This window comes from Ochlerotatus camptorhynchus, unplaced genomic scaffold (assembly GCF_037179485.1).
Source record: "Ochlerotatus camptorhynchus isolate MF236.1 unplaced genomic scaffold, CSIRO-AGI_Acam_v1.1 ptg000416l, whole genome shotgun sequence".
NCBI lineage: Eukaryota > Metazoa > Arthropoda > Insecta > Diptera > Culicidae > Ochlerotatus > Ochlerotatus camptorhynchus.
In genome coordinates, this window is record NW_027040902.1 from 994,493 (window position 1) to 1,011,723 (window position 17,231).

At 43.0% G+C, this 17,231-nt stretch overlaps 2 protein-coding genes across 2 annotated transcripts in view; both read right to left on the bottom strand.

Moving 5' to 3' along the window:
• The window catches only part of LOC135711022 (BUD13 homolog), a 440,257-nt gene that overhangs the window by 298,824 nt on the left and 124,202 nt on the right, over positions 1-17,231 (bottom strand). The window lies entirely within an intron of this gene.
• LOC135711035 (uncharacterized) lies at positions 2,712-8,444 on the bottom strand. Its single transcript, XM_065233779.1, has 6 exons — positions 7,016-8,444; positions 6,519-6,667; positions 6,240-6,425; positions 5,470-6,186; positions 5,141-5,432; positions 2,712-4,870 (listed from the first exon to the last, which is right to left on the bottom strand). Exons 1-6 carry the CDS (start codon positions 8,442-8,444, stop codon positions 2,712-2,714), a joined length of 4,932 nt encoding a protein of 1,643 aa, XP_065089851.1.

A 17,231-nucleotide genomic window follows, 5' to 3' on the forward strand; every position in this document is an offset into this window, starting at 1 on the left:
ATGGTGACGTAGGACTACGTGGTCTTATATGAAAAATCTTATTTGTTAACTGCAGAACGAGATTTTTAACAAATGTATGGTGGTCCAGAAAAGGATCGTTTTGTCGTGATGATTGAGTAATGCTGAGCTACTATTGGGTGTTCAACACTGATGCAGCTGACGAGCTGTATGTTGTTTGGAACGAGGTTGACGCACTTGGCATAGATGGCCCACAGCGGCTCACGACGCGCAACTGAATCCGATCAGTAGCGGTGCGGCTTCTTCCTCTTTCTTCGGTGAATCCAGGGCTCTTGTGGGCAGCCTTGATAGCTAGCTGCTTGCGGGCAGCCTTTCATTATGTACTGGAAAACGCCACGCGCCGAAAGCACTGCTGCTGCTAATGACGATCGGACACCACCATTCACCACGTACGGTGATTGAGTAAACACCGTTCGGCGAGACAGAAGGGAATTCGATTTTTAAATCTGTGTTAAGGAATGCGCTTTTTGAAGGCAATCGGTGATAATTTTGATCGCCATCGCAACAGTTGCACATTCGTGCAATTTTCAATAGTGACCTTTTGTAAATTGATAGTCTTATTCTCATTTAAAAAAAAAAAATTTTTCCAATCGATTGGCGTTTACGAATTAAAATCCATCATCTCTGGATCAAAATCAAATCACTTTCATGCCACGACCAACTTTGGTTTTTGTAATTGTGGGTTGTCTTAAAAATACATGGTATGTTAGATTGAAACTTATGGGAACTGATATCCAATTAATGACCTTGTGAAATGTCCAGAAAAAAACTATTTAACAAATTTATGGTGGTTCTGAAAAGGAACGTTTTGTCGTAATGGTTGAGTAATGCTGAGCTACTATTAGGGTGTTCAATACAGATAAAGCTGGCGAGCTGTATGTTGTTTGGAACGAGGGCGATGCACTTGGAATAGATAGCCCACTGTGGCGCACGACGCGCAACTGAATCCGATCAGTAGCGGTGCGGCTTCGTCCTCTTTCTTCGTAGAATCGAAGGCTGAATCGAGAGCATGCAGCTAGCTGCATGCCGGCAGGCTTTCATTATGTACTGGAGAACGCCAAGCGCCGAAAGCACAGCTGCTGCTGCTGATGACGACCGAACACCACCACTCACCACACGCATTGATTGAATAGACACCGTTTGGCAAGACCGGAATGAAATCAATTTTTAAATCTGTGTTAGGAAAAGTGATTTTCGCAGGCAATCGGTGATAATTTAAATTATGATAGCAACAGTTGCACATTCGTGCAATTTTCAATAGTGACCTATTGACAATTGATAAAGTGTTCATTTTAACAGATTTGTAGATGACTTTCCAATCGATTGGCTTGTTTAGAATTAAAATCCATCCGATATGGACAGAGGTATAAATGTTCAAAATCTTTCATAATTTTGTTACATGTTCCATTTTGGGTTTTCACAATAGAGATCACAGACGTAGTCCTACGTCACGACTTTCCAATCGATTGGCTTGTTTAGAATTAAAATCCATCCGATATGGACAGAGGTATAAATGTTCAAAATCTTTCATAATTTTGTTACATGTTCCATTTTGGGTTTTCACAATAGAGATCACAGACGTAGTCCTACGTCACAATTGCTTGATGTTTTTGCCGTCGAATGAAATATTTCCCAGTATGTATTGGTTTATTTCTCCATTTATAAACTTTTCGTTACATGCCTCCCATGCCTGAAATAATAACAATCTGAGAGAGAGGAGATGAGCTTTGCTATCGATCACGCAAACGTCATCGAGATCCAGTCATGAACTGTCACTGCAAACTAGGCCGAACATTAGAAATGGGGCTATCATCCTTTTGAAAACAGCTGTTTTCGTGCGGGCTCAGGCTTGCCTTCGCAAACCAACAACACGATTGGGTAGGGGAGAAAAAAAGAAGACAAAGAAAACAAACCATCCGTCATTGAGCTGGCTTCGCTCTCTAGGATAAAAATGATGTTTATTCAAGAAGTCGGCTATGACGTTGTTCGAAGAAAAGTTGCGGACGTCGCCAGAATTTACCGAATTCATGAACATTTATTCTGAGAGTAATCGATGTTATAAATTCCTAAAAGGATTTAAGTATGTTAAATTTAGTATAAATTACCGGGTATCAATTACGACATACTTTTGCTAATTCAACACCTCTTCAAACATAAATCCGATTGCGTCGTAGGCATCCGTAGCTTGCGCAGTTTCAGCTGTTGCATATTAAATATTGATTAGCAAACGGGTGCTTATAATCTTTAAGTTAATTAATTTTCCCTTACCTTTTAGTTCGGTAATATAGACTTAATTGTAGTTTGTAGAATAATATAGCAGTTTCTCCTAAATTTCTATTTATAGATGTAACCTATTATTTAAGAACACTAGTCAGTAATTTGATTCGGTATTTGTAAATTGTTCTTCTCACCTTATGTTGATTTCAGTATTAACTGTAGGAAAACAACTATGTTTAAGCACTAGATAGGTTAGCTTAGGTTAAGAAACTAGATTTTAAGGAAACTTTTAGATATTAAGCATAGAATAATTTTCACTTTCACTTTCTTTCAATCGAGCTACTTTTTCTTCTATTACGTTTGGCAAGTCATCAACGGATGACAGATCGCGATCACGGCAGCGAAGATGACGTAGCGATCATGCAGTGGTGATCATGCGAGATCAGTGACGGGTCCCGCTGCTCACTTCTCATCACTCACAGGAAGTCGAGGGGTTCGCCGAATCGATAGGCGTAGTAACACTCCCCCCCCGAATGCGCAGAAGGTCCTCCGGAAGCGTATTGATCCCTAACGCCTACGTCAAGCACGGCGAGTTTCACTGCGGGCCGTTCGTAGATGCCATGATCAGTCTGGACGGTGGCACTCCTCACTTGTCCATCCTGTCCAGGTCTAGTTGCGATGACTCGTCCCAAAGGCCAGCTGTTACGAGGGGCCTTCGGGTCTACGATGACCACCACGTCGTTCACATGGATTGGTTTCACCTTCATGAACCACTTGGTGCGCCGGGTGATAAACGGAAGGTAGTCCCTCAACCACCGCCGCCAGAACTCGTTGACCATAGCCTGTGATAGTTTCCAGTTGTGTCGGAGCACATTGGGACTATTGTTGTACGGCACCCATGACTTCATCCCATTTGACGATCCTAGCAGGAAATGGTTGGGTGTCAACACCGGTGATTCATCGTCTTCCATACGGATGTCCGTCAGAGGTCGTGAGTTTATGACATTCTCAATTTCTAGTAACGTACTATAGAGAATCTCATCTGTTGGAAGTCTTGTCCACGGTAACTTATAGAGATTGGATTTCACACTGCGGATTAGGCGTTCCCAAGCCCCGCCCATGTGTGGGCTTGCTGGTGGTATGAAGGTCCACTCCGTATTAGGCGTCGTGAACTCTTGCATGAGCTGCTCCTGATCGATGTTCTGCATCACTGTTCTCAGTTCTTTGGATGCCCCCTGGAAATTGGTACCACGATCGCTGAAGATAACTGCAGGTGTCCCTCTCCTGGCCATGATGTTTCGTATCACCAGGATACACGAGTCGGTTGTCAGTGTGTGAGCTAGTTCTAAGTGGATAGCGCGGGTTGTGAGGCATGTTGCTAAGACTCCCCACCGTTTTTCGGAACGTCGTCCTACGATGACGGTTATAGGACCAAAGTAATCCACCCCCATGTATGTGAACGGTCGTGTGAAAGCAGCGAGACGGTACGGTGGCAGGTCACTCATTGCGGGAGGCTGCGGAGACGCACGGTCGTTTTTGCATTCCTGGCACTCTTTCCGTACAGTCCTGTACGTCGCTTTTAGTCTGGGAACACGGTAGCGTTGACGAACTTCGTTGAGCGTTGTTGCATGATTCTGGTGGTTGAATCGCTTGTGGAAATCAAGGAGGATGAGCTGTGTGATCGGATGCTCACGAGGCAGTATGATCGGTTGAGCGGCATCTCGGGCGATGAGCGGACAAGCTTGCGTTCGACCCCGAACCCTGAGGATATTGTGTTCGTCTAGAAAGGCACATTGATGGAAAAGTGGACTGCTTCTAGGGATAGAGCTATCTGGATTCTCCGTGTGCCGGTTTCTAGAGAGAATGGTGATCTCATCTGCGTAAACGGCATTCTGTGCTGTTCGGAACAGATAGCATTCAGCATCGCTCAGCTCTCGTCGTTGTAGGGGTCCGTTGATCCGTTCCATCTGATATACGCTGATTTTCAGATTGCGTACATAGCGAAGAACGTAAGCTGTGCAGCGAAGCATTTTCTGCCAGTTGGAGAAACGATGCAGGTCGATCACCGGGTTTGCGACTTCCGCATGCAACAGCAAGTGTGGGCGAAGTTCTTCGGTGGTGTTTCCGGTGCGATGATTGGTGGTAGGCCACTGATCCGACGGTTTCCACAGGAACTCTGGACCACTAAACCAGCGACTGGAAGCGGACAAGTCGGGATTGTTTTTCCACTTCGTTCCTTCATCTGCTACATTCTGCTTACTCGGAACCCAATTCCATTCGCGTACATCCGACGTCTCGAGAATTTCGCTAACACGAAAGGCGACGAACTGGCTATAACGCCGGTGATCGGAATTCAACCAGCAGAGTACATCCTTAGAATCCGTCCAAAAGAATCGCTGCTTCACCTTGATTGACAGCGAATGGCCTATGGTGTCTGCTAGCCGAACTCCAATAATCGCGGCTTGAAGCTCGGAGCGTGGAATTGACAGAAACTTGAGAGGTGAAACTCTTGTCTTAGATCCCACTAGCGCACACTCAATGATAGTTGCTTCTTGGAACCTCAGATATACCACGGCCGCAAAGCCAGTTTCGCTCGCATCGACGAATGTGTGTAGCTGGATATCATTGTCTTCGGCTGTAGAGGTCAATGTCCGATAACATCGAGGGATCTGAAGCGTTGTTATTCCAGGAAGGGCTGCACACCATGTTGACCACTTTTCGAAATGTGAATCGTTGATCAAATCATCCCAACCGATTGAAGATCTCCATATTTCCTGCAGAAGCGTCTTGAGAACCATTAGGAAGTGGCCAATAAGCCCAAGCGGGTCGAAAATCATCATGAGAGTCCGAAGGACCTCCCGTTTTGTTGGTCGACGGCTTCCCGATAAAAGAAGTTCGTCTATACGATTGGAGATTTTGAACGTGAAGTGATCTGAGGTAGTGTTCCACCACATTCCAAGAATCTTTTCAACCGTATGTTCACCGCCCAGGTTTTTCTCCGTTGTGGCTGATTCGTTCAGCGCCTCCAGTACTGCCCGAGAGTTAGACGCCCAATTACGAATTTCAAATCCCGCCAATGCATGTATCTTCTTCACATCACCCGTTAGCTTGATTGCTTCTTCCTCCTGTTCGACACTCAATAGCATATCGTCAACGTAGTGACGCTTGACGATCACTTCGACTGCAGCCGGATAGTCCTGTTCGAATTTACTTGCATGAAGGTTTTTTACGTACTGTGCAGTACTCGGGGAGCAGCTCGGGGGCTCCAAAGGTCATCACTTGTATGACGTAAGTGCTTGGATTTTCTCCGTTGTCCGCATAGAAGAAGAGCTGGTAGGGCTGATCATCCTCCCGCATCAAGACTTGCTGATACATTTCACGAATGTCGCCGCAAACTGCCGTTCGGAATTCTCGGAATTGAGTCAGTACTGATGGCAGCGACGTTAATAAGTCCGGGCCCTTTAGTAATACGGAATTCAATGAGACTCCGTGGGCGGTTGCCGCCGCATCCCAAACGAGCCGCGTCTTTCCAGGTTTGTTTGGGTTTACCACCGGGAACATTGGTAGGTACCAAACACGTGGATATTTCGCTTGAACCTCCTCATCAGTCAGCTTCCGAATGTAACCTTTCGTGATGTGATCCTCGATCTTCGCTTTAACTGCTTCTGCTAGTAATGGGTCATGTTTCATCCTTCGATCCAAACACTCCCATCTCTTCAACGCCATTGGTTTGCTATCCGGTAAACGAACGTTGTCGTATTTCCAAAGAAGTCCGGATTCATACCGCCCATTTCGAGCCTTCGTTAGCGTTTCAAGGAGCATCTGTGCACGCTGGTCGCCTTGCGACTGTAGAAGTCTGTCGGGCTTCACGATGCCAATGCTGTCCAGTGCGAAATAGTTTTTTACGGCTTGGTGAAGATCTTCATCGCTGTATTTGTTGCACTTGCAGATCTGGAGAGAATGGTATGTTCAACGACGTCTTCGGGTTCGCAGCTCCCGTAGACGGTCCATCCAAGTCGTGTCTTAACGGCTATCGGCTCCTGCGGCTGTCGTTCTCTGCACTTCAACGGATGTCCGAGACTAAGGTTATCAAGACCTATCAGTATCCGAGGACAGGCGTTCTCATACGACTCGATCGGTAGCCTAGCAAGATGTTGGTATTTCTCCTGGATCACGGAATACAGCAGCGTCTGTGGTCGAATTTGTAAGCTTTGCACGGTATGTACAGAGGAAAGTTGGTACTTCTTGTTCGGATTACTGCAACTGGAGATTTGTAGACTTACTAGCTGTGACGCATTCTCCAATCGCTGCGTTTCTCCCGTCCATTTCAGGCATAATGACTTCCGTGGTCCTTTCAATCCTAGCTCTTCCGCTAGGCTTTGATCCATTAAGGAAAGTTCAGACCCGTCATCGATAAATGCGTACGCTTGCACTGTTTTGGATGGCCCGTAAAGACGAACTGGAAGTATTCGAAACAATAGTTTTGACTGTCCTTGGTGGATGTTACAGCTCTGCTGGGCTGTTCGCTCTGACGTAGTAGCAGTGGTGGTTGTTCCCGTTGAAAATCTGTTAACTTGCTGTCGTTCGGCACTGTGGAGGAGAGGGTGGTGTAAATAAGTGCAACCACTCATTCCGCATGGCTTCTGTTGTCTGCATGACCCGTTGTGTTTACGTAAGCACTTTCGGCAAAGTTTGCACTCTCGCACAGCAGCCCATCTCGAATCGTAACTGAATTCTGCGAAACGCTTGCATTTTGAAACGCTTAGGCAACCGGCCTTACATATGGGACACTGTTTCTCCGACTCACTAGATGCTGTTGCTTTCGCTTTCGACGACGCCGTGTACAATCTGTTACAACTCGACTCGGTTTCTGAATGTACGTTGAGGAATCCATCCTTCTTGCTGGAGCGAGGCCTTGAGTCCCCGCTTACCGATGCCATCACCGCGCTAGCGTCTTCTGCTGTTGAATACAGCCACGAACTGAAGTCAAGCAGGTTCGGATTGGGTTTATTCCTAGAGTGTTTAGCCCAATCCAGCTTCAAGGTCGAAGGTAGTCGTTCCACCAGTTCGTATCGTAGCGAGGCATTGTAGACGAAATCATGTACTTCACATGCTTGGATTGTTGCTACCAAGTTCTCTACGGTGAGCGCGAAGTTGACCACCGTCTCTAACCTATCGATGTTTGGCGATGGCAAAGCTCGAACCTTCTTCACGATTGCTTGCACAATTGCTTCCGGTCTGCCATACAACATTTTCAGTGTAGACAACACACCTCCGACATTTGATGGATGGAGCAAACGGCACTTGACTGCTTCTAATGCCCTTCCCTTTAGGCACTTTCGAAGCCGCAGCATATTTTCCTCATTCGAATACCCGCACATTTGGGTGGAGTTGGTGAAAACTGAGAAAAAGAGTGGCCAATCCTCAGGATTTCCGCTGAACTCCGGGAGATCTTTCGAGACTGCCTGCCGGGCGGCCAGCTGGCTTCTGTTTAAAATGCATACCGTTTCATCGTCGATATGTGGCATAGACGGAAACGTTGGCACTTGATGACTTTGACGCATCGGTGTTGACCCTTGACCCGGAACGAACGAGCGTGGTTCAATCAGCGACGGATGATTAGTGATGATCCGATGATGGGCAGGTTGGGAACTACGGAACCCTGATGGTGCTGGATAATCCTGTGGATGCGCTGGCTGGCTTATACTTCGTCCGAAATGTTGAGCCTGGTGCTCTGAAGGACCTCTCAAGTTGCTTGGAACAGGTCCTCCTATTTCTTCTGGTTCCAGACCGGAATCTGCGTCTTCTCCACACCGCTCCGTATCAGCTACCCATTGCTCGATCTTCTCTGTTCTATTCGCCTCGGTTTCACTAATCACTGTTGATGTATCACTGCCGTACTCAAGAAGCGCTTCAAATTTCTTCTCTAGGTACCTCTGCTCCAATTTCTTTTCCTCTTCGATCTTCAGCAACTGCAGCTTCAATCTCCTTCTTGACTCGCTCTGTGAGCTTCTTCCAATGCTCCTAGATCGCTGCGATGGGGGTGGATTTGTTGCCGTTTGGTCTCGATCAACTACGGGGGGAGCCGTTGGTTGTTTACTGCTCAGGGTAGCACAGCTGGCGCAGAACCAACTTACATCTTGGATTTCCTGCGTTACCTTTACACATGAAAAATGAAACCACCGCTTGCAACTATCGCACTGAACCATTTCCATACTGTTAAGCTCCCCACACAATTGACAGTCTGACAACCGAATCGAACGCGCGTTCCGCGGCGGATTACGTCTGACCCCGCTTACGACACTAGCAGGTTTATCATCTTTATTTCCTTCACATACAGACTGCTTTGGGACCGTCCCAGTCACCGGTCGGTTCGATTTATTGGCATTATCTACAATTACCTGGCCACTAGGAGAGGGATCGGCGACGGTACTTGGCGCACAGTGGACAACATCTGTCGCGGGCTCTGCGACTAGCTGCTCACTCACCCTTACCACTGTATTCGCTTCTCTTCCAGATCCAGCTGTGGGATGCTTCGACGACATCTCTCGGTTCGACCAAAAGAATTTATAAAATGTTCGAAGAAAAGTTGCGGACGTCGCCAGAATTTACCGAATTCATGAACATTTATTCTGAGAGTAATCGATGTTATAAATTCCTAAAAGGATTTAAGTATGTTAAATTTAGTATAAATTACCGGGTATCAATTACGACATACTTTTGCTAATTCAACACCTCTTCAAACATAAATCCGATTGCGTCGTAGGCATCCGTAGCTTGCGCAGTTTCAGCTGTTGAATATTAAATATTGATTAGCAAACGGGTGCTTATAATCTTTAAGTTAATTAATTTTCCCTTACCTTTTAGTTCGGTAATATAGACTTAATTGTAGTTTGTAGAATAATATAGCAGTTTCTCCTAAATTTCTATTTATAGATGTAACCTATTATTTAAGAACACTAGTCAGTAATTTGATTCGGTATTTGTAAATTGTTCTTCTCACCTTATGTTGATTATTAATTATTATAGTATTAACTGTAGGAAAACAACTATGTTTAAGCACTAGATAGGTTAGCTTAGGTTAAGAAACTAGATTTTAAGGAAACTTTTAGATATTAAGCATAGAATAATTTTCACTTTCACTTTCTTTCAATCGAGCTACTTTTTCTTCTATTACGTTTGGCAAGTCATCAACGGATGACAGATCGCGATCACGGCAGCGAAGATGACGTAGCGATCATGCAGTGGTGATCATGCGAGATCAGTGACGGGTCCCGCTGCTCACTTCTCATCACTCACAGGAAGTCGAGGGGTTCGCCGAATCGATAGGCGTAGTAACAGACGTATTCGGCCCCAACCTAGATACCAGCAGAGGCCTTCCTATGCCTACATCGACCTTCTCGGCTGAGGCAGCTGCCATCTTCTCAGCCGTTACGGAGTCCAGTTTTTCCTGGAAGGCCATCATTACCGATTCGGCCAGTGTGCTGAAGGCCCTTGAGAGTCCGAAGATCCGACACCCGTTGGTGCAAGCAATCAGAATGGCTTCGAACAGTAACACCGTATATGTCTGGGTTCCCAGCCACTGCAACATCAGTGGAAACGAGGTTGCGGACAAGCTGGCAGCGATCGGCGGATCGAAACCCCCAGTGGCACCGGAAGTCCCTGCAGCGGACTTAAAAATCTGGATCAAAACGATCATCGCTTCGGCATGGGACAAGGAATGGGCTAATACCCGTGACCCGTAAGGTATGTATTTGACACATAAAACCTGTCAATTTCGCTTTCAGTGCGTCACAATCAGCGAATTTATGACTCGTGAGCGTTCACTCAGAGTGAGCCCTCACGAATCGTAAAATCGCTGTTTGTGACGCACTGAAAGCAATAATGACAGGTTTTATGTGTCAAACACCTAGTTTACAACCTTATCTTGTGACTTACAGATACTAACTATCATTATAATATCAAATGATTTCATAATTCCGAAAAACAATTTTTTATAGCAAGTGAGTGGAAGCAAGCCTGTTTAAAAGTGTTCGGGGAGCGTCTGTCGACCGCCAGGAAGCCTGGAAGTGGCGGCAATCGTAATCCGCACGTGGCAGCGACGACGAAGAAGGTGGCGGTGAAATATAAACGAAATCCTAACCTCTCCATTCGGGACGTCGCTGGCAAGCTCAATGTCTCCCATACTACTATGCAGCGGGCCAAGAAACGAGCCGAGTTGTCGACGTTTAAGAAGGTGAAGGTGGCGAACCGAACCAAACAAAACATGTCGGCAAAGCAGCGGTCCCGAAAGCTGTATACGAATCTGCTCACAAAGTTCGACTGTGTTGTCATGGACGACGAAACTTATGTGAAGGCGGATTTCAAGCAGCTTCCGGGACAGGAGTTTTATACCGCATCAGAAAAAGGAAAGGTGGCTGAAATTTACAAAACCATCAAACTATCGAAGTTTCCGAAAAATATCTCGTCTGGTAGGCCATATGCACGTGTGGTTTAAAAAGCGGCATTTTCATTACTACGGGAACCATCAATCAAGAGATCTACGTCCAGGAGTGCCTGGAAAAGCGGTGAGCTGCCACTATGGAAAAAAGGCAATCGAGTGGTACGATGCGAACAACGTGGTTGTGGTACCCAAAGACCACAATCCTCCCGACAACCCAGAACTCTGCCCTATCGAACGGTATTGGGCCTTGGTCAAACGGAATCTAAAAAAAAACTAATAAATCCCTGGAAAACGAGCAGCAGTTCAAATCTAACTGGCGTTTGGCGGCGAATAAGGTCGATAAGACCACTGTGTAAAATTTAATGGAAGGGGTTAAACGGATGGCACGGCAGTTCGGATTTGGCAAACCAAAAGAATAAACGAACACTTTTTCCTTTAAATGTATGAATTGAACTAACAAAAGAAAAATAAGCAGATTTTCGTGATATGAATTTTGACTGAAAGAAACGATTTTTTGTCGACCAATTTTTGCGCGTTCCAGTCTTTATGAGCAAGTGAAACGCGCAATCTTTTGTCTGTGGATTAGAGGACATACCTCAAATCCAATCATCCATCAATGCGCGAGCTAGGTAAAGGATGTTTTCGTTTGATTACCCAAGTAAAATTTTAAGTTTTATGAAATACTACAAAGCTACTATAAAACAACATTCATTAAACCCTGGTCAAGACTGCTTTGTCATTGATGCATCCACCAAAACCTCATTGATGCTAGAATCTGTCTAGTTGGCCCACCCTGGAGAAGGTTCTGTAAGTTGTATTTTCGAAGCTCTTCAAGATTGATATACTGCAAAATGGTTGTATGATAAAGGCATTGGGGTTCCCGTTCGAAGCCATATTTAAGCTACAATAAAAGCTAATTGGCAACAATTAAAAACATTATTCGAGCCATTAACCCTAGCCGATTGCTTAGTCCACTAGAAAAACAACCATCAAGATAAAAAACATTCATTAATACCATCCGATCTTATCAAAATAATAAAAATAAAAACTGATCGTATAAAAATCCTGTCGAATTTCCAAAATTATAAAATAGTTCTCATGAAGAGGCCTAGTTTTTGGTGCCATACACAATTTGATGTGAAATGTGCGTGAAAACATCGAAAACCTTGTGTCCACCCACGGAAAACATCGATTTTACTAATTATTTTACATTAAGTAGTAGTAGGGGGCGACCCCGGCGCAGTGGTAAGCATCCATACCTCTCACGTCAAAGTCACGAGTTCAAATCTCACTCCCGGACAAGTCATGAATGACCCAAGAGCGTTAAAGTGACTATAATTAAAAAAAAAAAATACATTAAGTAAAAACAAATATTCTTCAGGTCGATCATTAAGCTTAGCCGAGATTTTTGTTTTTCATGATTTTTGCATTCTAAATATTTTTACATTGCTAAATTGACGAAAATAAAATTTTATCCAAGAAAATATAGATTGAAAATCGAAGATAGTAAAAAACAAACAAAATAATTGTAATATGGCGGAGGCATAAAAGTTGATTTTCATGGGTCATTTGCGAAAAAGTTATTTTGCTTTCAAGAAATCCCTAAAATATTCATACGGTTTTGAAATGGAAAACTTGTAGACTGAATTGTATTTATCTAAAGCCATTTAGCTTGATCCTAATACGTTCAGATTTATGGTAGCATTTATGGTGGCAATGTTGCCTACGAAATGTTAAAAGTCAAAGTTTGTTTATCTTTCGATAGTTGCGCTGTGCGATCCAGCGTTCATCCAGGCGATTCTCTCCCGATGGCTTGAAATCAGTTACTCAGAAAGTGTGCGATACTGTTTTACAACATTTCGCATTTCGCTGCAACCTCAATCATTCCCGAAAAAGATCCCCTTCATCCGGATGGTTCTGAAAGTGCACCATCAAACGAAGCAGGAATGTACGGTTGACTGGAATTTTTGGAAGAGATGACCCTTTCGCCGAATAAAATCGCTGATATGGATCGGCAACCAACTAGTGTCCGCTAAATAACAGTTTCAGTGGTTTGCTGTAGGTACTGACGCAAGTTATTCCGATCGTCATCTATTCGCAATGTCTGGAGAAGGCTGGTCTGTTTCCAAACCGTTTTGACAATGTTTTATGAATTTGAGGACCACGCTCACTTCACTCTTCTCCACCAGATGCCCAGTCGTTGATGTACCCGTTCAGCCGGACGTGCTGGTTCTTCTAAAGAACTAAATTTTACTGAAATCGAGTTCCCTTCGGTCGTTAGCATCGCTTTAATTTTAAAATGTTTATCCTTCGAGCTATCCTTGCCATAAATTTGGCTTTTATTCACTACGAGGATCCATCTTTAAAGTTCAATTTGTAAACAGAGGAGATTTTATGATACACATTAAAAAGCCTAAAAGAAAACAATATATGCTTTTTGCTCTTATTTAAAACCTAGTGGTTTTATGGATGCTTTTATAATGATAGAAAACGTTTATAGAGTTTTTTGTCAAGACATTGTCAATAAAACATCGCTAATGTTTATGATTGATTTATAGAACAGTTTTATGGTGTGATTGAGAGCTACTTTAAATTTAATTTTAAAACAAGACAGTTTTTGACTTCTCGTTAGACTGTAAAAGGTTTTCAAAACAGCGAAAAGGTGAAGTACAAAGAAGGAACGTTTTACACTGTGAAATGCTGTATTTAAACTAAATGGATTGTTAATTCCCATCATAAAACCATCATAAATCAGAGTGGCTGCCAAATGATTGCAGAATTGTTACTTGGGTAGTAATGTCGCATTAATAGCCCTGCGCTTAATTTCAACTTCCCTAAAAAATCTTCAATTTTTACCCCGTTTTCTTAAAATCTCTAACTTAAAACTGCTCCGCTTAGTAATTGATTTGATAATCAATAATTGTAATATAGCCGTAATTTACGTAATAATACAATGTTAGTTTTACCATCCTCTTGGTTTAACTTACCCATGGTTTAAATATACATCAGTTCTATAGGGAAAATGTGTCTTACAAGGTACTTAGAAATAACTAATTTTACACGTGACGGAATCCGTCTTTGACATAGAAGGTAAGACGTAAACAAACATGTCATGTAATATTAAGTGCTCCGAGACTGAAAAGTATATACGCTCGTATATGTCACTCTCAGAGCACGTAAATTTACATCTAAGTTTTTAAGGGTCGTCGTAAAGTCCCAAGCAACATCCCGCAACGCTACTCTACTGTTGTAAAGATTTAGTAATTTCACATCGACTCGAACGTGGAAAACTGGAAAATAGTGTGCCCGATGAACATGTACCAGTTTTAACGCGAACAAAATTTTCCGTAAACGAGAAAACATTGCTAGCGATGATATTTCCAGCTTAGCCATGTGGAATGTTACCGTCTTCAGCAATGTTTTTCAGGTGACCAAGGTCTTCTGGATGTTCTGAATGAAAATAAAAATCCTATTTTTAAATTTTCATTATTTTTTATCAAGCTTGTTTCACAACAGCAAAAACAGTAACTTTCGCAATCATTACACAATCAAACTTGCTTCTTTCCGCTGCATTGTGGGAAACAGAAATAACAAACATCAATTATTTTGTTTTAAATTAAATAATCACAAAAACATCCGAAAAGACAAGCCCTATAGAAAGTACAAACAGTGCAGGCCCGATTGCCTTCCGCATTTTGCAGCACACAAAAATCAACTGCACAAAGAAACCATCCCCAAACGAACTGATTCAACATGATGATGTCAGAATGAGCCAGATGTGTATGCACCAGTTGTTTCAACAGTTTTTTTTTGTCTCTACCAAAACACATATGATTGGCATTAATAAGTAAATAAATAAACCGGACAAATGCGAGCAAATGAGTCAATAAAACTGGAACTACAGTCATTTTTAATTTATGCTCCATCCCCTTCACGCCGCAGTTGAGTTATATGTTCTGGATAGTCACAATTCATTTTTTTTGCTAAATGCAAACTGAGGCAATTGAAGTGAGGTAAAAATAGAAATTAAATAAGCGACACACAATAGTTGCACGCAAATGAAGCTGATTATCCCTGTATTACGAATAGTATGGTGATAATAGTCGCACGGAAAGGGGTGGCACCGTGCAGGTCAGTGCCCGTTAAACAGACGAACGTGAACATTATTTCTACGCTATCACTCTAAAAGGTGCCGGTAAAAATTGTTTTACGAGTAAATTTACCACCGGGTTATGGTTGGGATAATTATTTGATGAAAGCATTATGTCAATTTGAATGTATGATACCGGGGACTGTTGATGATAACTTGGATTTATGACGCTCGATGCTGCTGGTAAGGTTAAATTTATGATTGGATAATGGTACGCACATTATAACCAAACTGGGAATGACGATAGTAAATCAGATGCTGTGTTTCTCAAAGTATGAGAGAAATCCTTTTTTTATAAATTGGGATCACACCAGCATAATCTTGTATTTTCTTAGCATTAAAATTAGTGGACTATTTAGCGAAACCTCAAAGCGAACAAAAGCGATAATGGTTTTAAAAGTTAGCGAAAGTGATATTTAATCGCCAACGAAAGTGTTAGCTCAGCAGATTAGCGGAACAATGCCCAGCACTGCAATCAGATGAATGTGTAAAGATCCTACAAGAAGTCGTAGGTAAAAGACCAAAAAACGCCAGCAAGTGACCTCCAGCACAACTGCTTGCTGTCTTCGCATCGCCTACGCAAAATTTCATTCCTTTTGGTTGTTACTGGTTGTTACTACCTTTGGCTAGCTTCTCCTGCGGAGCAATTCATACCATTGGGGATCATCTCCCTTCTTAGCATTATGTTCCCTTCGCTAAACCATTCAAGCAAAGGAAAAAGTTTTCTGCTTGAGAAAACGTTGACTAACTTTACCTTCTTCCCGTTCGTTCACACGTCTTACGATTCTTGCCAGGTCGTGTAAACATACATTTTTTATGCTGCACAGCCGGTACGCGTCGGTACATACTTTCAGCATTTCGATAGTGAACTTCTGACTGCTTGGTTTTATTGAAGACGATGATTATCTTACGAGTCTACACGAAGTAAATATTCGTAGGAAAAATGTTTGTTTTTCGGTACTCACTATAGATACGATGGAATTTGAAATCGTTTATTTTCTTCAAGTTCACAATTTCGCCTGTCCAAAGAAAATGCCGAGAGGGAGAAAAAATATCTTCCAACCTCCAGGTAGTCTTATTCCATTAGAAACTTTTACCATACCGACCGAATGCTGCCGCAACGTGTCTTTTCCCTGTGGAAAAAATCCTCCCTCAAAGTTCTTCGATATTTCTTCCGCTTTGCTTTCGTTCGTTGATCCTTAAAAATGAGCAATTTAATGATTTCATGAGGCTGTTCTCCGGTGTTTCCGCCTTTTCATTCTCGAAAACAGGTACCGACCGGGACCAGGACCAGGTTGCTGGGTAAGGAATTTCACCTTCTCTGCTGCTGGGACGGCTCGCGTGGCATCTACCGGGAACATATTTATATGCAAATTAAATAATAATAATGCGGATAATAAAGATAATTTACAAAAGTTTACTTTAAGCGTTACGATGTATATGCATAATTTAGTAGCTACTTTATTTAGCCTGGCGTATTATTTGCACGGAACTGGAGTGTAGCTTCGTGGGAATGTGGATCGACAGGATCCTGATGTTTTGACTCGACTTATGGCCACTTATCGCCGGTGGGCTACAAAATGAAAATTTACCCAACTGGAGCATCAAGCTCAAATGCTCTATTAATCTTACGGCGAACATGACGGTAACCTCCAATTGGATTTATCCTAGAATTGGCTCCCGTTTTAATTTGTCCACTGCTGTAGGGCCGGATAGTCGCGAGTAGTCGGCGATTACTTAACACCAAACCAAAATAAAAAATATCTTCCTAAATAACTTCGTTTGTTTCTGCATCAAGGCCGTGAACATTTAGTTAGTGAGCAACCTCTCGACTCTAGCTTTCCTATTGGCACTTCGAAGCTTTATTGCCCGTCGCGGACCTCCCACGGACCTGTATTCGGACAACGGGAAGAATTTTGAAGGAGCTTCGAACGAACTGGAGGAGGTCTACCAAATGCTGCAGGACGATTCACGAAGACATCAAATCACATCGGACCGAACCTGTGAGCGAAGGCCCTACATTTTGGAGGACTGTAGGAGGTGGCGGTGAAAGTAGCCAAACGTCAACTGTATCCGACAAATCGGCAACTCCAAACTGTCCTCACTTGAATTTTATGTGATAAATCATATAAATTTCATTAGACACATAAGGTTCGTGCGATTCCCTTGAAAGTTATGTGAAATTCTAATGAATATTTTCCATTGGAAATGTGATTTATTTTTGAGTGCATTGTACCGATGAGCTGCGTTGCCAGTATTCCAGATTTATCTGAATTTTCCAGATTTTTGTTTTTCGTCTTGCCAGATACACAGACACACATGTGATATCACGTTTATTTCCAGATTTTTTAAATATGTTCCAGATTTTCCCAGATTTTTAAAATATGTTGCTTTAACAATATC